Raw genomic sequence first — 23,665 nt, forward strand, 5'->3', positions numbered from 1 at the left:
TTCCTTGTTGCACCCTGCCACTCATCTCTCACGAGCTCCGAAGCCGATCATTTCTATACTTCGGTCCCAGTTTTATAATATTTCCGCCCGGCTGTCTCGATGGCACCTCCTTGCGTTCCCCCGTCTCAACCCAGTGAACACCAGTACTGGACCGACCCCATTCTCTGCGAGGAGACTCGAGCCAGACTGGAGCATTTCCGCAGCCTTGGATGGCTCCCTCCAAATTTCAAGCCCAAGACCTTGGAAGGTCTTGCCGTTGTCGAACGGTACTGGCGGAAGTAAGTATTCGATCGACTTCAAATCTATTCAATGGCTCAGGGATAACATTCAATAGGTATTACATCCAATTAAGCCAAGACTACGTCGAGTACCTGCTCTTAGAGGATCAAGCGATCTACATGAACTTCTTTGATTGGATGTGCAAGACCTCGCGGAAGAAACTTCTTCAGTCGTATGACGAATACTGGCGACGCCTTTGCCAATACTTCGGCCTGTTCGCCCGGCGCCGTGTAAACGGTGATGTCCGTGAACAGATGCGGCGGGTATGCTAGGTTTCCTAGCTTGCGCACACGGAAAGCTAATAAGGACAACAGTTTCTTGAACATGTATTCCCTGCCGAGCGCAAGGTTCCTAGGCGAACAAAGCAGAAGAACACATTGGACGTGAACGTCTTTTGCGTCACCTACCGCCATCATTGGACACATTCGAAACATTTCTGTCATGGAAGTATGATCATTCAGTTTGCGACGACCCAGCTCTGGTCTGCCATTACCGGAACTCGACCAGGCGTACTCCTTCCGCCGAAAATCTCTCTACCAAGCACGTCGCTGGGCAAACGAAAACGGGACCAGACTTTCCAGAGCGACCTCCCTCAATATTCTTCAGTGGATGATCTTCCAGCCTCAGTCTGCTACCGTGATATCGAGCTCTTTTATCTTAAGGACCCGGATGGCAAGCGCGATGTTCTTTGTGCCATCATTGAGTTTCGTAATCTCAAGGGTTCGACCGGAAGGCGCTGATGGGTAAGGGAACCTTTAATCTACATTACACACCCTCTTAGATATATTAACTCTAATCTAATCTTATCCCTTCCACAGGACCAAGTTCATGCATGGCGATTACCAACTAGCGTACTGCCCAATCAACCAAATCATCTCACTAGCCTTCAGCGACGAGGCTTTTTTCAATACCGCGTTAACCCCAGAGCTTATTTGGCGACTTCGAGTTCCGAAGCGCAGCCAATCCCTCCCCCTCCGTTGGAAGCCGGAGAAGCTGGATACCCCTCTCCTTCGACGTCTAGAGGTGCCTTGCGCATTCCAAGTCCGAGAGAGTATGATCGCGGTGGCGTGCCTCAGGTTGTTGAAGACGAAGAAGGCGACAAGGACAAACTTGCGCGGAAAGGAAGTGGACAATCTGAGACTCGAAGCCTTCGAAATGCCTCCCAGGATAACACTTCTGCTACAGATGGACAGCATGTCACGATTAATGAGCCAGAGATTTTATCGGCTAGAGAAAGAAACTCCACGTTCCCACACTTGGATACCCGCCCTACCGTCCCCCAACCGAAGGAGGATGGTGAGCCGTCGCCTCTTGCTCAGTCGAACACCCGAACGGGGACGGTCGACTCTACCCTATCTTAGCTGGAATGCCACAGTGGGCCGCAATTCGAACTTCATCGACCTGTCGGAAGAGCAGCGGGACGAGCTTGGCGGTATCGAGTACCGCGCGTTAAAGACACTGGCGGTAGTCTTGATATCATACTATGTCTTATTCCACCTTCTCGGCATGATTTGCTTGCTACCGTGGATCATGGAAACCAACTGGGGCCAGGTCGTGACCGCAGCTGGGCAGGGCCGTCCATGGTGGGCGATTTTCACTGCGGGCTCGGCGTTCAATGATCTTGGCTTTACCCTTACCCCTGATTCAATGTCCAGTTTCCAGACCGCTATATTCCCTCTCCTGCTGATGACATTCCTCATTATCATTGGCAACACCGGGTTTCCCTGTATGCTCCGTCTGATTATCTGGGTGCTGTCAGAGGTCGTTTCTAAAGAAACCCCGCTGTGGGAAGAGTTGAAGTTTCTTTTAACCGACGGTGCTTCACGCTTCTGTTTCCCCGCAATGCAACTTCGTGGCTTTTGGCGACTCTCATTCTGTTGAATGGGATTGATCTGATACTCTTCATCATCCTAGATGTAGGACTTGGAAGTCCTTTATCTTTGAAATCTTCAATGCTAATGGTAGTTCAGCTGAATGACCCCACTGTAACATCCCTGTCTACTGGGATCAAGATTGTGAACGGACTTTTTCAAGCGTCTTGCACCCGAACTGCGGGGTTTTCTGCGGTGTCCATATATGAACTGCATCCGCTGTCCAGGTTTCTTACATGATCATGATGTACATCTCTGTCTTCCCGATTGCCATCTCAGTGAGACGAACCAACGTCTACGAGGAGAAGAGTCTTGGGGTGTATGAAGCTGAAGACAAGGACGACGAGAATACCCAGACAGCACCAAGCTATATCGGAACTCACTTACGGAAACAGCTAGGGTTTGACCTTTGGTATGTATGTCTCGGTCTGTTCATCATCGCCATCGTTGAAGGCGACCGCCTGGAAAACACGAACCAGTACTCGTTTCAGATCTGGTCTGTTCTGTTTGAAGTTGTCTCGGCCTACGGTACTGTTGGTCTCTCGCTTGGGTATCCCCGGTGTCAGCGCTTCGTTTGTCAGCCAGTTCAAGATACTTTCAACGCTGGTCATTATCGCCATGCAGCTTCGCGGTCGTCACCGTGGCCTGCCGTATAGCCTAGACCGGGCCATCTTACTCCCATCTGAGTCACTCAATAAGAAGGAAGTTGATGACTCAGGACGCCGCATGCGCCGAAGAGCATCTAACCTCAGCCAGATGGGCTCCATGGCACATCAGCAATCAGACGCGGTCTCTGAAAATGGAGTCGCCTCAGCGCTAGATCTGAACCAATGCAACGCCGCGCCTAGCAGGTCATTCCATCCCACTATCCGGCGCCAGTCTACTCTCCAATCTCAACGGTCACAGCAGTGATTGAACCGGAAATCAATTCATATATGATAAATAATTTGTATAATTCAATGTTCTGGCGATCAACGGCATATGTTTAATTATTAATATCGATGCTCACATCCCAATTTTGATACTCGGAGGAACTGTGCGGAGTATTTTCTCGTCCTTGACTCACTAACTTCATTATTGTATTTCAGATTAGTGCAAAAAGCATTAGTATTGCATGGAATACAGGATTCCTCCTTTCTTCCAGCCACACATCTGCCGGGGCCCGGTCAACGGGCGTCTTACTTCACCCTTTCCGCCCAACAGAAACAAGAGGCTGACTGTGACCAAACAACAGCGCACCGTCACTCCATAACTACAGGTGACCGGAGCGGGAGTTAGTCAGTTCGTCATTATTAGAAAGAATCATGTGAACAACTTACAGCCATGCGATAAAGCGATGCGGGGTTGATCCCTTGCATCCATCCTCTCAAGGCACTAAATGCTCTCATTAGTCGCCACCGCCTCTCACTCCACAAAACCGAGTCACGACAAATGAATAAGAACGAACAAAACCGATTTCACCATGTAGCACTCTCAGGGCCTTTTTGAACGTCATTGCCAAGGCACTTGCGTCGAAACTAGTGCACCACGACCGTATATATAGCGCTAGTTATAGAGACCGGCTAACATTCACACCGCTCGATGGCCTCATGCTGTGGGCAGCAAGCCGGGGTCAAGACGGGTCTTGATTCAATTAGTACCTAGCTAGTAAGATGGCTACGGAGTAAAGTATTCCCGAAATAAGCCAATTAGCTAGACCAGCGGCAACCGAATATAATTGAAGGCACTCTCAGGAATCAACTAGCCGTTGTGCTTCCGTTTGATCATTGAGTATCCGGGATGCCTTTCTTCCAACTTCCTCGTGAAATAATAAACTTCGTTTTCCAGAATTTCTTGCGCAATCGCTCAAAAAAAAATCGCCTATCTTTTAATATGCGAACGGCTGTATTTCATTGTGTTGCCCCTATTTTACTGCGAGATAAGTCTGCAAGACTCCAATATGCTTTTCTTGGGGCAAAGTAATACGGGTGAAAGCTTGATCCATGTGAGGCGTTTACTCCTTGATCTAAACACTAAATATCCTGTCCAACGATTACCTCACTGCCATGACGGTGGCTTACATCATGAGGTTTTTCACACTACATATATCTCAGACCCAAAGTACATATCTGGATTTGGACACCTATTCAAGAGTACTCGACATTTGCAATCACTGACGTACGTCCACCGTGGTCCTACGACTCAAGCGGCGTTGTTCCACATTTTGCGTTCGATCAGGCACTGTGTTCTTGAGCACCTTGAACTAGACTTCAGGTATGCCTTGAGCCAGCCGACCTTGGTAAGCGATGATGATCCGTCGACTTGGCCGCAACATTTATGCACCTCGCTCAAAGATATATTTTACGATATCCCTCATATCAAACTTCGTCTAGCTCGCTTTTGTCCAAGAATTTTCCGGCATAAGTATGAAAGACAAAAGTTATCTCGGCTTGAGACACTTGTAATCGACTTGTTGGATGATGAACAACAAATGATATGCTTTCAATGTTGCAGAGATGGCTATTCGAATTCTGATAGGTGTCTTGTAAAAGAGTTGCAACAATCTGTAAGGTTTATTGTCGCCGACTCTCCACGACTGAGAGGGTTGAAAGTCATTACGAATGATATGCAGCCATGGGGTACTGTATTCACTGGCCCTGCAACTGTTGTGGAGTTGCTCCATGCGCCCCAAGGAGTTTCCGAAACAAAACCAGTTGGAAAACAAAAATAGCGTACAAATGGTGAGCCTACTAAAACGTTCAGTATGGTTGGCGCTAATTGTAAGCTCTTTTCAGGGCCAGCAGAAACACCAAAGCGGAACGATGGAATGCCATGGGACTAGACCTTTAAATGTCTGCGGAATGTTAATTCATCTGGAGTCGGACAATTACCCCTTGGAAGGTACTAACGAGGAGATTGAAAATAACCAGATCCCGCGGGTGTTACCAGAACCGGATATACATGATTTCTGAGGATGGAGATTCGGTTATACAGATGCCCCAGCTGCAATGAGGAGCCTCTAATGCTTTCTGTACTAGACCAACACTTCTTATTCCCTTATCTGCTCCTTCCTAATCAGTGCGCACGGTTACTTGACTAGGCTGGAGCATTTCATTGCTCAGCCTACAGCAATTAATCTAATGTCTTTCATATCGTGCAGCTCATATGTTGTGATGATAACATCAGCTCTTTATGGTTACACCAGCAAGCATCCAAAGGCAATACAAAGAGGACGAGTATATAAAATGTAATCGGAACGTCGTTGTCATCAAAGCCTTGGGTGGGTTCATCCGTGGAATGAGATGGGGAATCCAGCTCTTATGAAACCCCGCCTTTTTTTTTTCTGGCTTAGCAACATTGATACCGTGAATATAATGTCTTACGTACTAGCAATAGTAAACCATGAGGTGCGTGGGGTGAGTTAATGAGTAAATGAAGGTGACATTTAAAATTTCGTTACAAGACTACAGCAGAGCGATCTGTGTAAGAGGTAGTATCGCCTATCAGACCGAGCAGTATTACATCTTGTCTTTATTCTCGTTGACTGTATACTTAAGTTCAAGAGGAGGCCATCTCAAGAATGGACAATATGGTCCCTCCAGCCGCTACTGCCTCAACTCCCTTCGAGTCTTTGTGCGGTGGATATCTGCAGCGCACAAATCTCGCGAGCTGTGCCGCAAGAAGGTGCTCCCGGAAGTGCATATCCAGTCCTGGATTCATGTATATCGAGTGCGCTGCCCCATTGCCTCCACCCTTTTCTCCCCAACACAGACATTTTCCGACGGTCTCATCCTCAAGTTTACCTGTCTGGCTGCCCTCCTTGAGCCATACACGCTTCGTCTCATACAACGCTTCCCATGCAAATGACTTGAACAGCCCCCCGTCAGCACTCTTTTCTTTGCCATCAGTCCGCCCGCTCTTCCACACGAAGTTGCGACCACCGTACTGGAAGCGCCGCGGAGACCAGTCTCGGCTCTTTGTCTCCCTATCAGGGATCTCAACGATATTCCCTATGTCGGGAACTGTGGACGTCACCAAGCGGAAACTACCGCCTGTTGTCTTGCGGATTTGGACTCTCACGGCGCCAACCTGTGGGAGAAACTCGCCCGGCCGACGCAAAACAGCCTCTATGATGGGGACCTGATCGCTCCAGATGGCCTGGAGCGCGTAAAGTACATGGGTATTAGTCGTATCCTTGACGAAGACCCAGTGGGAACGTGCACCCAGCTCGACGAATTCTGAATCATGAGATATGCGGTATGTCAACGGGTCCGGGGTCATTGGTAGGGATAGTGAAAAGAAGGGGATTTGGGTGGAATCAGTGGCCTCCAGAATAGGTTTCAATTGACGTGGGATCTCTTTGGCATCTGTGCCTGTATCTTCATCCGCAATGGACCTATAACTGTGAAGGGCTTGCCGCATCTAAAAGTGAGACATGCGATCAGTGAAGCTCAATTGCTATAACGGTACTAACTTGCCTGTGAGAGGGTCCATGGGCTGCTATCTCCATCTTTCCGATCTAGACCATCCATGGCGTCGAGGACTGTCGGTGGTAAAACAATATCACTGAAGTTTCCCTTGCCCTTGAGCGTCTGCAAGTAGGCAAGTCGGTCGTGATGTATTTTTATCTGGCGCTCAAACATCTTGCGATTGACCCTGGGTACGTTCATCTTTTTGAATTTCTCAATTGACATACCCAAAATCTCGATTGCATTTTGGTAAACCTTGATTGCCTGGTCATACTCTCCGCTACGTTCGAGGATAAAGGGGCGTGCAGCAAGTTTGTAGATGTCATTGTTGGTGTCGATCTTTCTGGCCATGGTGGGATGTATGTTTGGAGAGTTTAGCGCAATGTACGAGTAAAATTGACTAAGTGGATATGAAAATCGTTGAGTGTGAGAATATCTTCCATTTGTGATCCCTTTCAACAAAGTCGAGTGCTTTATACTGCCATTGAAACGATATGCCACGGCAGCCCTTGGCTGCTAAACGCCCGACAGCCCAAGCTGAAAACTGCCTTGCCAAGAAACCACACCAGATAGCCTGAAGCTTTCACTGGTGGCTCAGCCCCGTGAGACATCAAGAGTTGGCCGGATGACCGCTTAGATTTACCCTTTACGGTCAAGCCGGGGCAGACGAGGATGCCTCAGAAAAATAGTCTGAATTATAAAGCGCGCCGAAGACGGCGTGAATTATTTCTTCAACTTAGCGGAATTTCCATAGAGTCATGGCCGCACTCGCTCAGCCCATCCCATCGGGAAGTCAGGGAAAGGGACCAGACCTCGGGGGTGGCGCAGTTGCCGGAATATCCATTGCGGTAGTGATAGCAACTTCTGCAATCATATTTTTTTGTGCTTATATTTCGCTCCGCCGCCGGCGCAACCGTGAGCTACAGGAAGAGAAATCACGCAACCGAGGAGTTCGTCTAGACGTGGAGCAGCAAGCAAACGGGTAGACAAGTAAGTAGGTTTTTCTGTTCAGGAGAAAGGAATTTTTGACAAACTGCCTTGTTTCGGACTCTAAATGTTTCTTGCAAAAGCAGAGTTGGTAAAACATTCTCACCAAAAATCATATAAGCCGCAAGGCCAATCATTATGCTTGGTACCCGAGTGGCTGAGTCGGGGTGCAATCCTCCAGTGGTGGCAGGGGTCCAAAAGTGCAGCTGCGGCCAGGGAACTTGTAAAGGAATTTGACACATCAGTCCAAATGTCGGTTTTGTCGGTTAATGCACTGTCATTATAGCTACAATCGAATTGGATGACCGTCCTTGGCCGTGCGAAGTTCTGCTTTGTTTTGTAGAGTAACGTGATGACCCACGAGATGTACCTGTTTCTTACAACACCCTAGGAGAGCTGACTTATTGTCGGAGTTGCAGAACAACGTATCAACTAGTACTCAACCACGCGAATATGAAGGTCTGATTTATCGAATCTAGCAGCGATCCTACACTAAATACACGAGAAATAGGGGTAAACTAACTAACTAAAATAGGAAATCAAAGCGATACAACAGATGACGAGCGGACGCTGACTAACGGTAAATTTGGTGTTGAACCGGAATCCTAGCGGTCACTAACTAACTATCGGGGCGAAATCTAGATGAAGAGGCTTAATTCTCTAATAAATGACTATCTAGAGGTATTTATATGTTGCGGATAGCTTCATATCCGTGTCCAGAACAGGCAATTCAATAAAACTGCCAATTTAGAGCAATCAAAAGGTCGATTATTAGGTAGGAATCGATAAAGAGGTCGACTAGCAAGGTGGTGGCGGAATATTGCATATTAAGCGGTGAGCGTTTCCGACCTCCTCCGGTCAACAATAGAAAGCCATCACGTGGGATCTAGCCTCGTAACCTGAGGCTTTCGTTGACACCTGAGATACGGCTGCCTCAGGCTCTAGTTATTGATGCCTGAGGACGGTCTCAAGCGGGGAGTCGGAGATAAGATAAGAGAGTGGACGTAAACTCACCCGAGCTTGAGCGACCTTCAGCTTCAACCCCTCAGCTCTCTTATCATCTCTCACATAACTATCTCACAGCTTCAGAATCTCGATTCTTTTCTAGCCATTCTTTGCCACCTATAAGAGTCGAGAATCTTCATCGATATCTAGCACCCAGTCAAGGTGTTGGACCCACCTCACCAGACACCATGACCATGTCAGGAACTCTCATCTTCCAAGGTCCCCTAATCCACTCCCTAACCCCGTCATGACCGGAAGCCGGCATTGCTGTATTATTTAGTCCTAGAATACATAAAAGATGTACAATGGATGATGGGTGCTTACTACTGGGTGGCCTGTAAGATACTGCTTGACCCTGCTTATACTTAGTCATTTTGACCTGGGTTGGTGTTCGAGGTCGGCCCGTAAATAGAAGAGTTAATAAGTCGAACAAGCCTAGTTAAGGTGTATTTTAGGCTGCAACTGTCTCTGTGACACAACCATGACACATGTGACACATATGCGTTACGCAAACGTTCCGCAGTCCTAAAGCTCGCCATCCTGTCATGTCTACTTTCCCGACATATCTCCTATGCAGAACATACTCAAGGAGATAGCCCAACAGGAATAATTGGTAAAAGTGGGCTCGCAGTTGGCCTATACCTGTAAAAGTTAGAGGTCTTTAGAAGTGATTAGCAACATCAGCAAAGCTCTTACATGAGCTAGGTAGTCGGAAAAGGGAAACTTAACTAAAGGCTAAAGAATGACGCCATTAATTCCGGATTAACCTTGCTATAACTCGGATATACCAGTCGATCTTGTAACTAGGTTTGCACGTGTAATCGTGCAGCGAATTTGGTTGCCAGAATGGTTGTCACTTGGTGTCATTTCGACATCAGTGAAGTTTGGCAAATCTTTATCGAATATAGACTATCAGATTTCGCCCGCGTATAGCTTTGTGGAACTTTTCAGGGTACAACTGACGCCCCTATGATCAAGGCGTTCAAAGCACAAGCTCCCAACACTGTAGAAAGTGGCCAGGTTTTGTCTGTCCCTGTCATGGATAACGTGTCCATTTCTCCATTGCGCGTGCGGTACAGATGATGAGAGCTTGACGCCCGAATTATGTCAAATAAACGTCGTGTTTTATGCGGCAGGCTGGTTATTTAATTCCTAGACAAAAGCTGGCAGTAACTTCTGCTAAATTAACGAACCGCACAGCTCCCGTTCTACACCGCGCGATACCTAAATGATGGCTACTGAAGAAGCAAAGAAGATTATTGCAGACATTTCGAGCCAGGATATTGACCAATGGCTTCAGGTCAAATCCATGACACCTGAACTCCAAGAGGTAATACAAGTTGCCTGTCTGCATATTATCGCGCTAACTCATTAGTCTGTCCGCGGCCATATTCATCAAGAGCTAACCAGTTGGCTCTTCTTCCGCAAGCTAGCAGCTGACTGCTCCCGTAGCAATATCGCCCTGCATGGATTCGCCCAGTAAGTCCACTAACTCCTGTCACTATGGAATGAAAAGTAAATCTAACAAATACGGAGACTCTGGGAACGCTCTGCTGCTGAATGTCTAATTGACTTCCACTGGCTTGAGAAATACTTCGTTTCCCGCGGCGGCCGGTCCAAACCCTCTGCCATTGAACCAACCCAGGTTGACTGGCCGGATAATCCCGTTGAGCCCGTGGGACCCTGTAAGGAGNCGTTCCTCGTGGAGAAGCGACTCCTTGAAGACTTGGAGCGGTTGGCCGCCTTAGCTAATAAATGCGGTGATTCCTCGCTGCAGGATGCTATTGAGACACGATTCTTGCGCAAGGAGGTTAAACACGTTAAGGACCTGGGGGATCTGTTACAGCAGGTGGTGAGGGTTTCGAAGCAGCCTGGTTTGGGAATATATTTGCTTGATAAGGAGCTACGTGCCCACGGGGGTTCGATCCCCTGGGCAAACATGAATAATCCTGACAAGCATGATAATGTTGTGAGGGATAATGTTGTGAGGGGGATTACAGCCAGTGTTCGAGACGGTCTGGAGTTTTAAAGTCAAGGGCTAAACCGGTTGTAAAGAATTTTGGAGTTGAGAAATGAAGGAATAATACATGAGTCGTTTGTTATAGCCAAGAACAGATACCAGCAATGCATAGTGAAAAGCAACTGGAACTTCAAGGCAATACGCTTGATCTTTTCCACGGTAGCTTTGCTTGCTTCACTGACAAAGAGTTTACAGCTTCCGGTTTTGGACCAGAGGCACACAATCACTGATTGAGTTTTAGGGCTGATCAGGAACTGGACATGCGAGTCTATCAAGCATTAAGGTAAGAGAGGCCGGCTCTCGCCAATAATAATATAATTCTCCTTACTATATGCGTCATTGGCTGGACCTTATGGCAACGAGTTACTAGCCGCAAACCAGGCGCAGGTATTCCACATATTTTTGCGCTTGTTACGAACAAGTCTAGCTAGTCCTGACAATTTACGACTTCGTAGCGATAACTTGCTTAAGCAGCTAGGCCAGGGAAGCTAGGTTTCATTTCCCGGGTTGTTCCTCTATACACCAGCTATATCAGCTATGGATCGGGAATCTGCATTATAAGTTGTGTTAAACCCGACTGGCCAATTCACCTCCTGTTTACGTCAGTAAATGACACTTTTACCAGCAAAATCCTTTAAGATTGATTCCCTACTGAATGGCGAGCCAATCGTTGTTCATGTTGTTATGTATCTCCAGTAGATTTTTAGCTGACCGTCTTTGGGGCTCTTCCTTTACTTTGTTTCCTGTCATCTATTCTCACGAGAGCGGACAGACTGTCAACGACATCCATGCCTTCTTTCCTCCCTTCTGTAAGAAAACCTTTGATCTGGTTGTAAATACCACGTCTAGAATATATCTTGCAAGACAGATAATGCAGTGCAAAACATTCCAGGTTCCACCACGGGACACTAATAAGAGAGATAATTGGGGAAGAACGGGACTTTTAATAGACTTACGCAAAGGATCTTCTGCGGTAGTCAATTGAATTCTTTAAACTGTTGGGTTGATGTTAACAGTGCTGGTAATGGAGGCCGAACTGCATTTGGATGGGCGGCATACAACGGGCACACTGTACTTGTTCATGACACTATCGGGCGAGAGTGCAGTGGCGAGTTCGGTGGTAAAACATCAAACCCATTCAAGAATGATCCCTCGTGGTGAATACATCATTTTTGGAGGATACTGTAAAGGGGTCGATTGTCACAACCGAAGCGTGAACTTACATCAGCACGTCGTCTGCCTCAGACAGGCACTCCGCCAGGAATCAGAGAAAGAACCAACAGTCAATGACTGGTCATGTCCAGCAAACGGGGTGTATTCATGTTATTTTTACTTTGACAACATTGCACTCAACTACCGCCCCGTCTGCCCCTAATGTCAGTAGTTCGGCTGAGGAAATAGTCAAAGCTACATATTCAAATCAAATGACCGATGCTTCCTTCCCAAGAAGATTAGTATGTATTATCCCTTCAGACCCTGAACTGTATTAATGTTTACTGCGTTTTGATGCTCGGCCTCGTTGACGATATTTTGGCAAGGCCTGGTCGCGAAATATGAAGTGCAAAAAGAAGAAAATTCACCCTGTGGGGTTGACCAAGGACCTCTTTATACATATACATTAACTATTGAGCGTCTTCTTCAAGACTGCTTCCGGGGAAGCAGATGACTTGAGTTCCTCGGTAAAGGGTATCATCTTCTCTTGGACTGTAATGGCAGACAAAATCTGTTTCCGCATACCCATTACATGGAGAAGATCCAGACCACTAAGTTTATAGTATTAGCTAGATTTAAACTTGCTTGACTTATTACCCACCTTTGTACGCTTTATCTGATAAGAGTGCAAGCCACTGTTTAGCTGGCTCGCCTATTGGACAACAGTGAAGCAAGATACAGTGGCAGGGAGTGGCGGTCGTAAGGAAGATTTTGTAGGGTGTTTAGCTATAATTTAGAAACAGCGTGATAGGATTTTGATTATGCTTTTTCTGGTTGTTTGCTGATTTGCTTCGAACTTTATTAAGTAAAGAGCCTGCACTAGTTATATGCGGCAAAGTGTTTGCAAACCACTTGGTATCGAGCTTTTCAATCTCATAAGCAACCTTATACCCTATCGGGCTCCCATGTTGATCTAGCTCAAAGCCATTCCCCACTCCACCTAAGCCGCCCTTCAGGACGCGCAGGTTATTAGGCTTTATTATACCGTCCTGTAGCCATTTTGGAAGGTCGTCAAAGAATCTCGCAGCTATTTCGTGCTCGTTGACTGATGGCTAGTGCCACCCATATGGTAAGCATTGAAACATTGGCGGACCAGATATACATTGAATCTGAAAGCATGCTAGAACTTACCGCGAAAAACACTCCATTAAACCAATGGCTTTGCAGGAAGGCTCTCCAAACGGACGCATTGGTCACATTTGTGGAGGGTGCAATATCCGACGTATCCTTTTCTGGACTAATGGTACACAAATTACCCTTCCCGCTAACCAGCGCCCGAGACGCAGTAACCGCACGACGGTGAACCAACTGTGTCAAAGACATATTCCAAGGTAAGCTCAAGGTTCCTTATGCGTTCTATCACGTCTCCATCGTAGTGGTCAAGCACATGATTAGCACCCAGTGACTTGACTAGGTCAAAGCTCCTAGAGCCACAGGTGGTCAAGATGCGAAACTTATATACTGCGGCAATTTGTATAGCAAATCGGCCAACACAAGCTAGACCTCGGTCAGACGGTGAATAAAGAAGATTCATTTATTCAGATGCAACGCCCTTAACTTACAGCTGCCTCCCCAGATTAGCACGGAATTATCGGGGCCGCGCTTTTGGTCAATACTCAAACGAGTCTTTGAGAATAGGCCCAAATAAGCTGTACATGCTGCGAAAGGTACCGTGGCATCCCCATAGGGCACACAGGGAGGTATCTTGAAACAAAGTCGCTCATCAGCCAAAGTGTACTGGCCGTAACCACCGACGCCCATGATGTCTCCTGTGCATGCCGTCAGATATTACGTTTTCTTCCCAGGAGGCAATACTCACCGCCACAGGCCACACCAGATATCACGTCCCCACGCCCTATTCTCGACACATCACTGCCGATCGCTTCAACCTCACCCAGAAAATCGCATCCGAGCACCCTTTCGTCTTCCAATACGTCTGAGTGGAAGGACCGGACTGTTCAAATCTTAAGGTGGCCATACTCCTCGAGAAATTCAAACCATGGAGAGACCGTTTGTGTAATTCTGGGCAACATATATCACCCGGATAATTGCATGGTTCGACTTGGGTTCCGGTAACTGAATGTCGCTTCCCACTAACGACGACGACCCTCCTACAGTGCGGACAATGAGCGCGTTTGCGACACGACTATTCATCATAAACCTGAAGGGGAAAAAGATTTCTTGAGTACACGAAGCTAAGGTTATTGTGCCCTGTGAATTGGTGTTTTCCGGAAAAAAGAACGTTATTGATAGCCCATGTTGTGGTTTTATCTGGGGGTGACGGATACATGACGTTCGGCCACGTTTTCCTCACTCCAGTGTAACATTCTTGAATTCTTGAACCAGAGCATCCAATGGCTCTTCGAAGTATCCAACAAGTACGGACGTGTTTTTCCTATCCCGAATACACTAGCTGCCCTTCCTTTAAACTGCTCGGTCTATGTGACCGTGACACCCTTTGCTACCATTTGCTTTTCTGCCTCGACACCCTTCTAATATCCCTTTTCTCGTCCCATCGTAATAAGCATGCCTGCACCTCCTCACATCGCCATCACCTTGTCTCTCGAACAGATCTAACTTTCGCTTCAGGCCATGGTTCCTATTTTGCAAGCCCACAATACATCTCAATGCCCTATCGATAATCAATATCTTAGGCAGTTGCTGCTGTCAAGGCATCCGCGATGAAGTAATATTTTAGCAGCACTCGCGGCACTACTCCGTTTTAACGAAGAGGCTGAAGCGAAGTGCGGGTCTGTCCACTATAGCAAAACCTCCTCGAGTTGTCGAAACTTAGATTTCAGATTTTTTTCTATACCGCCTCGACCCTGATAGTCGATGGCCTGTCTAGCAGGCGAAAGAGTGAAGGTGGAGCTTGCTTAATAGCAGGGTGCAGGGTCTAGACTATATCATAGACAAGCCGCTGAAATTCTCGGAAGAGTTGGGAGGCCACACTGCGAGAGGTGAAAGACCCTCCACCTTCCGAACAGAATAAACGGGTGGGTGTCCCACCAATTCCTAGGGCCGGAAGCTCAAGCTGCCAGCCGGCGATCAGCGGCTATCCCAATCCGGCAAGACACATATGGGTCCTTTGCGTCGTACAAGACCATTGCGAACCTGTGGATATATTATCTGTTGCCCCTCTCGTAACCGCCAGCCGAGCGTCCAGTCAGCACTGAACGCTAGATTTTATCTGGTTGCATCGCCACTGAGCGCCAGATGGTAAACTTCGCAAACAGAACCTATTTACTGGCAATGTTGTGTATTGTTTCGGCAGATGCGCAATTATGGTGGGCTGTCTATGCAAACCCGGGTTTTGATGCGTCATTTCCGTGGGGCGCTGGCGGGCTACGCTCATACAACCTTTCGAGCTACCCTACCTGCCTTTCAGCTCCCGGGCCCGAGATCTGACGTCGCCTTCTGCGTCATAGAAGGTCGAAGCCTTCGCTGACTGCTGTTGCAAGATATCGCACAACTACTAAAGACCAGCGCAATTGCAAGCAGGGGTTGTTAGATGATTTCAAGCTGTTGAATGCCAGGGAATACCCCCAGACACCGTTTGGAATGTGGGAGGCTGGAGTAAACGTTCTCCAGGGTAATTTCAGTGGGCGCATGCCTTCTCCACCCGAATCTGGCGACGTAATGGACAATAGAGGTCTCTGACTCAGGCACCAAGATATCGCGCCGTACCGCTGAAATGGCTATGGAATCGTGAAATAATGCAGCTGCGCTTGCGGCCATGCACGCTCTAAACCGTTTGTCTGGCTTTCCACGATAGCCCCACATAAGCTAGGTCTGCGCTCATCATGACCAATTGACAATTTCTGGGCTCGCTCTACTGCTCCGGCCGTCATTGGATCTTGATCCTTAAGAGGGACCAGGCTGACTAATAAGACGTCGTTTCGGATGACGGTCTTGGTTTGTCAATAATTGATGGTTCGTGGAATGTAATGGGCCCGCTGCACTAGGGTAATGCAACCAGATGACTTAATCAAGGACCTATAAGTTAAAGTTAAGTTAGTTAGTTATGTAACTATATCTATCGTTGGGCACGATGTACAACAACACTCAAGACATCACATTTGATTTTCCGGTCAACTGACTGCATTCGTGCGGTGCTTGGGGTGCTGGAGTCTGGAATATAAAGTATGTTAACCTTTCGAAGCTCGGATTGGTTGTGTCACACATGGCTGGGACCGATCAGTTGCTGCAGACCGTTATTAATCACGAACCGTGCGCCTTATTAGAGATCGAACCACCACACTTGCAGGCTCCCGGCATTTTTAATTATGTCCCACCATTATTTCGAAAATTCTACACACGACGTATCATCTTCACCGGCTTGGCAGGGCCTTTTGACTGCTGCGTACAAGTGCAACCTGAATAGAACAGTCAAAACTGAGGGCTTAAGAACAGATGTTACTCAACAGCGGCACGAAAAGTCTGGAACACGCTCAGTTGCATTTTCGGATGATGGGCTTGGCGGAAGTAGCATGCCTACAGCAGAGATAAATAATGCTCTTCAGGAGCACTGTGATTCTTTTGACCAGACAAGGCTTCTTAGAAGACGTCTAACAATGGCTGAAGGGTCTGATAGCAACTTAAATCCACGTCCAAGGACTAAGGCCCAGCAGGAGGAATGAAAGACCGGCCATTTTCCTGTATGGAACACCGTGATCGAACAGAATCCAATGACCAGCCAACGATCATAACCTCTTTTTATAATAATCTACACAATCCATTCCTGCCCAAGGGCCCTTGTGGTCAAACTTCCCCCTAAATGTCAGGTATCGCTGGCACTGGATATTCGGATGACGAGATATCAGCATCAGTGGGCAGCAAGAGTTCTGGGACTGGAGCTTGCTGTGTCACACGTCGGCTACCTGCACCCAGGTTACGTACGTAAGAGTGGCGGTTAATAACACAAACGTATAATAGAAGCTAGTTCTACATCACCTATCTTTATATACGGCCATTCTGAGAAATACATGACACTAGGTAGGGCGCCCAATTAGAATTTACAATATAAACAACAGAGAAGTCTTCTAAGTAGTTATGGCGAGCAGAAGAAGATCAAGTGCGTATTATGGCTATCTAGTTCAAGCCACAGTATTGCGCAACATCTTTGGATTACTTTGTTCACGTTCTAATGCGTGTCGGACAAAGGGAAAGCACGCGGGGTTTCTGGAGCATGTCAAGCTTACGCGGTCGACGTGCGATTTTAATAGCCGAAATTGTGACAATAGACTTCTTGCTCGTTAGCCAAGTCCCTCAAAGTATTGGGAAGGTAGAAAATGTAGACCGCCAGCTTCAACCAACGCCTCCGCCATTGACAAACTTAGTCCTCGTCCTCAGCCCGTCACTGCAAAAGCTTTGCCCGCCATAGCGGATATAGTAGGTCAAAATAGGGACTTGCCCTCTCGCAATACTTATTTGCCAGCTACGAGAGATATACAAGAAAACCTATCAACATCCGCCCGGAGCATATTGAACAACCCCAGGCAAGTCTACATTAAGTTCTTTACATATCAACCGAAAACAACGCCGGGTCCAGAGCAAACGGATGCTGCTGGCACTCGCGCTCATACTCGGGGACCGTATAATCAGGCCCCCAGTTATTTGTGTCCTGCATTTTCATCGTGCGGCTTCCGCTCCTGCTCGCACTCGGAGCCCAATCACTACCCAGCTGGCGAGTCGACTCGCCGCCCGGCGGCGACGAGCCGACCCGGGCGTGCGAAACGTCCGAACTAAACGCCGAGGGCTCTGCCCCCGCTAGCTCCGCGTCGGAGGGAATACCAGTGAGATCGAGCCCCTTTGCGCGACCTATGCGGCGGATGAAGCTATCGCCGATTTGGAACGCGCGGCGCGAAGACAGGTCGTTCTTGGCTAGGGTGTGCAGCCAGCGGAGGGCCTTTTTAGATGCGGACAAGATGATCTCGGGCATTTGGTACTCCTCCGCGCCGATGTTGCGGCCGTTACCGCCTTGGCTGACTTGTCCTCCGTGGCTGATTTGGGATGGAACCGGCCAGATGGAGAGCTGGATGAGGAGGATGGTGAGAGCTTGCATAACGTAGTGGAGGATGCACCACCAAGGGGTCATTTTGAGGACCCATTCTGTACTCGGCTGGTCGGGGAGGACGGAGATGAGGGCGAGCGAAGAATGGACGCAGGTTTTTGCAGTGTCGTTTCTGAACTGCGAGCGCGGGAAACGTATGCCTTTGCCTTTTTCCGCATCCGGGGATGTAAGGCATGGACGGCTCACGATTATTTGGGAACTGTAGTAGGCGAGTGCAAGACTGACCTGGCCGCGGCGGTCGCGGGATACGGTTGGGTTGTTGTAAGCGTCGGTGAACGCAAAGGGGGGCTGGAGGTTTGATAGCCATGTTTGGAGCTTTTCTTGGTAGTGTGGGATTTTCTTTAGGCCGCTGTCTTCGGTAGCAGTTACGCTGTACGTGGCGGTGATGGCGGCGTGGGTGATGACGGAGAGGTCGACGAGATGGAAGAAGTAGAGGGAGTCGGCAGGCCTGATTGTTTGGAACCACTTCTTTCTTGCCTGGAGTTCTAAATCGCTGGCGTGCAACGTCTACTGGAGTCGCTTTTCGCGCAATGCTATATTCCCAAGTAGGTCTTCCAAGTCAGGCAATCGAAACACGCTTTCGTCGAACGGTACGGGCGGATACAGGGAGATAGATCGGTAATCGACGCATGAAGAGCGTCCAGTCATGCCGGTGAGCAGATGCTCGAGGTAGAAGATGCACCACCAAATACGGGTGCGTGTTTCTTTCGAAACGGGATCTATCTGGTCACTTAATGCGCGGAGATTGAGCCCAAGCGACGTGGCCGATCGCGCAGCACGCCCGTTGATCTGCCATGATCTAATATATTAGAGGCGTGGAGGATGACATCTAGAAACACGCATACCTGTTTATCTGGCCTGAGATCATATGGTAGATAGCGAGCAGGAGATCAATCTGGACCTGGTGTAGATCCGGATACTTGATTACCAGATCATGGGAGGAACTGAGAGATATCGCTCTCAAAAGGAAGATGCGATCGTTGACATCCTTGCCAGTAACAGGGTTAGCCCACTGATAAAATTTCGAGCTGATAGCGAATACAAGATTAAGAACAGCGAGCCACTTCTGCGTGGGCTCCGCAGAGCTAGTGAAAGCATGATTGAACTGTGAGGCAAATAATGGCCTATTAAGTAACGGAAAAGAATGCGCTATTGATTCGAAGAAGATATTCATGAGCCGGGCTGCCCATGGCTTCGGGGGTAACAGCCGCGGCTCGACAGTAGGTGAGTCATCTATCGGGAGATGGTCGACGTGATAGCTCATTGAAGCGATTGGCCCTTCAATAGGTGGTGATTGCTGCTGCGATTCACTATTCAGCTTGCTGGCTTCTGCATCCAGCTTCTGCATCCACGCGACCTCAGACTCCTTGCCTATATATCCGGCGGCCCGACTTTCCAGATTCCGGTTCGGGTCTTCAGTCAGGGCGTCGACCTCGTCGAGAGATCCAATAGACGCAGAGGAATCGGAAGAGGCAGAAGCTCGCCTCGCATTCTCGCGTGAGACAGGCTAAATAGTCATGTCGTCGTCAGCTACAGCTTGGAAAGGCACAAGGATAATAGAGCCCCGTACCGTTATTATGTCTTTGACGTCTGTTCTGATCTGCTCATCACTTGGCAAACTTCGCTCCTGGCTTTCAGACTGGCTCGAGTGACTTCTCCGTACGTCCGAAAGGAACTTGCCCAGCTGTGCTAGGTCGCCTGCATCAAACGCATCAACAATCTCGTCGAGGAGCTGACGCAGCAAGATAAGCTCCTGCTCAGCATGTCTCTGGGCATATTTCCTGCGTCTATCGCGGCCTGTATCAAAGATACACGCGCTGCCGATTTCAACGCATTTATTGCAAGGTTGGCCGCCGCCGCACTACTGCAAGTTCAGCCGGTGTCCATTGTTTCTCACCATTCCAATGCACGTACCTTTGACTTCCGTGCCTTACAGGCCGTACAGGCATTCGAACTCTTCGTGCGCTTCGGGAGAGGCAGGCTCTGTCTGGAGAAATCATCACGGTGGAAGGGGGCTAGGACACGCAGGGACTTATTGGTGGTGGGTGGCGTCATGCTCCTGGATGGCGGATAGGGCGGTTGGAGTAGACGAGAGCAACAACGGCGCGAGAAGGCTTAAATATTGTTCGATCTCCGCCAGCAGTACACTGGGCCGACTCGTTTGACCCCGCACGTTTTAGCGTCGTACCGGTTGCCAGTGCACGCATATGTATTCTCTACCGGGCTTGGATAGCCGCACTGATTATGGGCTGGGTACCGGAACTTTTGATGCCTGATTATTGTTAATAACCGCCCAAGCCTTCGTATGGCGGTTACACTATTTTACCTCTTTGCTCTTCAAGGTTGGCATTGACTTGCCCAAAATACGGTCTGGACTTTGCACGCTGGGTAAGTGGCGGATAGGCCGAGCTCATGTTGAGGCTGGATGTTGGGAAACGGGACTGATAATGACAGCATCATCCCCATTCGCTTCTCGACTGTCCCTTCATACTGTTGATATCTCCCACGTCACGATTCCGGATTCAGTCGCTTGTGGTGTGGGATAGAAACACGCAGTTACTGCTGGCTTCAACGCCTTCGTTGCAGGGCTGGACCCCGCCGAACTGCCAATGTTTCGGTGCGATGATAGAAGGCAGTAAGTCATGAGCTTATCCACTAACTTTAGATCTCCGAACCTTACAGGCCACATTTATTTGATTGTCTCGCCTGTCGGGGAAAGGCAGTGACACTTCGAAGGGCCATCAGTTCGGAATTAAAAGCGACAATCTATGACGGCTGATGACGCGATATGGCGTCGAATGTGCACAATTTTGGGACCAGCCTAGAACAGGCCCGCTCCGTCGTATTATTACAGAAGACCTTGAGAATCCCATCCGTTCCTTAGGATGAACGATCTCAGGCTGTCCACTGCTAGTGAGTCAGCGATCGTCGGGTATGCTAGTCTTAGGAATAACTTTCCGGCCAATGCCTGTCGAGAAGCTACGTGGACAGCTTAGTCAGTAGTGTTGGCAAAGTTAACATCAGACAACTGAGAACTTACCGATGAATTTATTGTCATCGCTCTTCTTCATGCCTTCGTCGATCCTTGTGAGGTTTAAAGGAGTACTGAGCAGGCTTTCCTAACAATGGCTGGGCGATATCCGAATAGGCAAGATCGAAAGCAAGAGTAGGTTGACCTAACATCATCTTTCCTATCCTCCTTGTCGTCTGCATTTCTACTAGGACGGGACAGTTGTGTGTACACTTGCCCCTGGCCCGCTCTAGGGAAAGGATGGTACAGTGAATAACATCCTTTTAGTCACGAATCCAACCGAGCTGATGGTCGAAATCGTCACCGCGAGGGTTTAAGCTCTCGTTCAAGCTCTCGTGGAACCACAACGACTATAGGTCCTCAATCCCCGGGATATCATAAATGGCTCTTTGAACGGCTTGTACGCGTGTTGTCAAGTGATAATCCGGAGACTGTTGATCAGATGCTTATGATTATTCGCTCTGGCGCTTCGAAGCAAGAGATTTTTGCAGCATTGTCAGCAGATGACAGCTCCTCAGTATCAACAAATACGGCTTCCGTGAATAATCGCACACCCCCATTCCTCCATAATTAGGTGACTTTTGTTCGTCAAGTTATCAAACGGGAAATCAGCTGCGCGGTTTGGTCAGTTAGCTGCGGAGGAACCCCCTACTGTGAAAGTTGACAATTTCTTGGCGTCATTTCCTCGCATTTGCGTCCTGCGCCTTTCGGAAGTATCACGGCTCTTCGGCCAATAAGGCGGCGCGTCGACCTGCGCTGACGGGGATAACCGGGAAATGACTGCTTACCACTGCCTGACCGCAATGTGTCCCACTGAGACCTTATTTATGTCCCTTCTTAACTCGTCAACGACTTGTAGCCATCGAAGTCACGCAATAGATATCATCACTTTTGCTCATATGTGCGGCATCGGTAGACATCTTCCGTTGTCTCGTGGCCACGGAATAGAGTATCTAGCTATTTCTTGTTTCTATGATAAATAACTACTGACAGGTAGAAGCAAACGTCATAGGTAGGTGCCCAGAAGCCAGTCCCATATCGCCCATCCATTACAGGAAGACCGTCAGTCACCAGCACGAATCTCATCCGCCTCCCAATATTTCCGACTGCATGCGAACAGCAGCTCTTTGCTGATACCCACACATATGATATGATAGACTACGTGCACGCAGACCTTTGCTTCTTCGACCTTGCCATCGTGAGCCGCAGAGGCGCTACGTAGAAACACAAAATCTGTTCATCCAAACAGTTGGAGCATCGGGGCTTCTGGAGATCACACTCCACGCCCCTATTTTGGCATGCGCGACATCGCATATTCCCGGGGAGATATTCTGAAGATTCGATCTGCATGCCGGGCGACGCCAGGTGGACGTGGTTTCCGCTGGTCTCAATTGGACCCTGTGGCGGGGATTGTGGATTATTACGGTCTTCTGGATCACCAACATTCCGGTCTGACCATAGCCATTTCCAAATCCGCGAAAATACGCAGCGCTGATGGTCTGCGTCATGCCGGACAAGGGTGGAGTTTCTGGAGTCTTCAAGCGTGGCGGCCGGTTCATTGGCCATGGTCGTTGCCATTTTTTGTGAGCTCATTTTTGATACGCACTGAACCATGATCTAGGAATTAGTGATTTTGACAGGCTCAACAACACCAATTACTCACCACCAGGTTCCTGGCGTAGATCCGGAATTGAAGTGTCAAGTCGTCTCATCACAGCAATTAGCAGAAGTAGGATTAAAGTAAACTGCGCGGGACTTGGGGGTAGGGGGAAGGGAAGCCGAAAGAACCTTATAACATGACTAAGCATAATGGTAGGGAGAATGTCACGGTTACGTAGCCGAGGACAGTTTCAAGAGGTGCAGCTAGGTGTATCCAGGATAAGAAAGCACGTTCGTACTTGTTTGACATTTTCTGCATCGGGAGTCCGTGCATGGGCTAGCGGAAAGTCTGGATTCCAAGACTAACAACCCCTATTGTATGAAACATGGAGCTCATTTGCTACTAATACGTGGAAACGCCCAGCCCGACTAAGATGACGCAAGTCCATCAATTAGTTACCCCTAGCTCCTCATATAAGCGCTCTTTAACCGCCGAACTCCGTGCGTCGACGCGACGGCATGAACCTCGTCGCTGCTGAATATGTCGCCTTCCAAAGAGGCTGCTATGGCGTCCTTGTCCTGTCAGAGATTGCAGGGGCAGCAACATTCATGGGCCCAGGGAGCATCACATTCAACCCGTCTACAAACAAACAAACAATTTATTAACGCCCGGCGGCTAAGCCGAAAGGGCAACTATCACTAATCTACTGGTACATTTCCTGTCGGGTGCCATGTCTCCTTCTAGCCCGTACAATTTCACTTTTAGCATATGTCGTGCCGTCTATCAGTATCGTAGGAGATTCTCGTGGGTTAGTATTTTTGTTAGTAGGCTGGCTTGAAGGCGCTTCTCCAAGTGTTCAACATCCTATCTTCGGCAGTTGAAGCGCGTCTACCATGTCTGGCACGAGGTGGTTGGTGTGAGTTAGTTCGGGAAGGGTGGGTGATTTGTGTTCAACGATATGGTTAAGCGACGTCGAGTCGGCCGGTGGCGATTGCAAACCGTATTGACGCTCGTACCGATTCTAAGTTTGGAGTCCAGTCTTGGTTATCTGAGGGCGATTTCCCGCCCAGGAAGAAGGATATGTTGCCCCGGTGGGTGCTGGTGCATTGCAGCATTTCTGTCCGAAGTGCCGTCCATCT

The 23,665-nt window shown here is 48.5% G+C and overlaps 9 protein-coding genes across 9 annotated transcripts; 5 read left to right on the plus strand and 4 right to left on the minus strand.

Annotated features, from left to right (window-relative positions):
* Positions 1-1,019, plus strand: ASPSYDRAFT_1170341 (uncharacterized protein; the record flags this gene model as incomplete). Its single annotated transcript, XM_040840240.1, has 3 exons — positions 1-278; positions 335-542; positions 594-1,019. The coding sequence occupies exons 1-3, from the start codon at positions 100-102 to the stop codon at positions 1,017-1,019; spliced, it is 813 nt and encodes a 270-aa protein (XP_040695964.1). The 5' UTR covers positions 1-99.
* A 15-nt stretch (positions 1,020-1,034) lies between these two features.
* Positions 1,035-2,362, plus strand: ASPSYDRAFT_715686 (uncharacterized protein). Its single transcript, XM_040850592.1, has one exon. It carries the CDS (start codon positions 1,108-1,110, stop codon positions 2,158-2,160), a length of 1,053 nt encoding a protein of 350 aa, XP_040695965.1. The 5' UTR covers positions 1,035-1,107; the 3' UTR covers positions 2,161-2,362.
* Positions 2,318-3,062, plus strand: ASPSYDRAFT_52411 (uncharacterized protein; the record flags this gene model as incomplete). Its single annotated transcript, XM_040848480.1, has 2 exons — positions 2,318-2,709; positions 2,732-3,062. Exons 1-2 carry the CDS (start codon positions 2,396-2,398, stop codon positions 3,060-3,062), a joined length of 645 nt encoding a protein of 214 aa, XP_040695966.1. The 5' UTR covers positions 2,318-2,395.
* Positions 3,063-5,687: 2,625 nt separating this feature from the next.
* Positions 5,688-6,949, minus strand: ASPSYDRAFT_165033 (uncharacterized protein; the record flags this gene model as incomplete). The annotated part of the gene is made up of 3 exons (XM_040843314.1): positions 5,688-6,125; positions 6,210-6,541; positions 6,604-6,949. The coding sequence occupies 3 exons, from the start codon at positions 6,947-6,949 to the stop codon at positions 5,688-5,690; spliced, it is 1,116 nt and encodes a 371-aa protein (XP_040695967.1).
* Positions 6,950-9,821: 2,872 nt separating this feature from the next.
* On the plus strand, positions 9,822-10,669 carry ASPSYDRAFT_73949 (uncharacterized protein; the record flags this gene model as incomplete). The annotated part of the gene is made up of 3 exons (XM_040850752.1): positions 9,822-9,920; positions 9,966-10,069; positions 10,127-10,669. 3 exons carry the CDS (start codon positions 9,822-9,824, stop codon positions 10,617-10,619), a joined length of 696 nt encoding a protein of 231 aa, XP_040695968.1. The 3' UTR covers positions 10,620-10,669.
* Positions 10,670-12,228: 1,559 nt separating this feature from the next.
* ASPSYDRAFT_62962 (zinc-binding alcohol dehydrogenase family protein) lies at positions 12,229-13,976 on the minus strand (the record flags this gene model as incomplete). The annotated part of the gene is made up of 7 exons (XM_040850198.1): positions 12,229-12,373; positions 12,672-12,874; positions 12,954-13,086; positions 13,118-13,319; positions 13,385-13,591; positions 13,642-13,776; positions 13,832-13,976. The coding sequence occupies 7 exons, from the start codon at positions 13,974-13,976 to the stop codon at positions 12,229-12,231; spliced, it is 1,170 nt and encodes a 389-aa protein (XP_040695969.1).
* Positions 13,977-15,901: 1,925 nt separating this feature from the next.
* ASPSYDRAFT_52419 (uncharacterized protein) lies at positions 15,902-16,790 on the plus strand. Its single transcript, XM_040848481.1, has one exon. It carries the CDS (start codon positions 16,109-16,111, stop codon positions 16,460-16,462), a length of 354 nt encoding a protein of 117 aa, XP_040695970.1. The 5' UTR covers positions 15,902-16,108; the 3' UTR covers positions 16,463-16,790.
* A 550-nt stretch (positions 16,791-17,340) lies between these two features.
* On the minus strand, positions 17,341-19,950 carry ASPSYDRAFT_95860 (uncharacterized protein; the record flags this gene model as incomplete). Its single annotated transcript, XM_040853181.1, has 5 exons — positions 17,341-18,343; positions 18,407-18,694; positions 18,741-19,402; positions 19,466-19,756; positions 19,810-19,950. The coding sequence occupies 5 exons, from the start codon at positions 19,948-19,950 to the stop codon at positions 17,341-17,343; spliced, it is 2,385 nt and encodes a 794-aa protein (XP_040695971.1).
* A 2,134-nt stretch (positions 19,951-22,084) lies between these two features.
* Positions 22,085-22,240, minus strand: ASPSYDRAFT_165105 (uncharacterized protein; the record flags this gene model as incomplete). Its single annotated transcript, XM_040843325.1, has 1 exon — positions 22,085-22,240. The coding sequence occupies one exon, from the start codon at positions 22,238-22,240 to the stop codon at positions 22,085-22,087; it is 156 nt and encodes a 51-aa protein (XP_040695972.1).
* Between the last annotated feature and the right edge of the window lie 1,425 nt (positions 22,241-23,665).

Source organism: Aspergillus sydowii (genome assembly GCF_001890705.1).
Source record: "Aspergillus sydowii CBS 593.65 unplaced genomic scaffold ASPSYscaffold_23, whole genome shotgun sequence".
Taxonomy (NCBI): Eukaryota; Fungi; Ascomycota; class Eurotiomycetes; order Eurotiales; family Aspergillaceae; genus Aspergillus; species Aspergillus sydowii.

What these genes read in the sequence shown, in the direction of transcription:
- ASPSYDRAFT_715686 (XM_040850592.1), top strand. Translation starts at nt 1,108, where the DNA reads ATGCATGGCGATTACCAACTAGCGTACTGCCCAATCAACCAAATCATC.
- ASPSYDRAFT_52419 (XM_040848481.1), top strand. Translation starts at nt 16,109, where the DNA reads ATGTCCCACCATTATTTCGAAAATTCTACACACGACGTATCATCTTCA.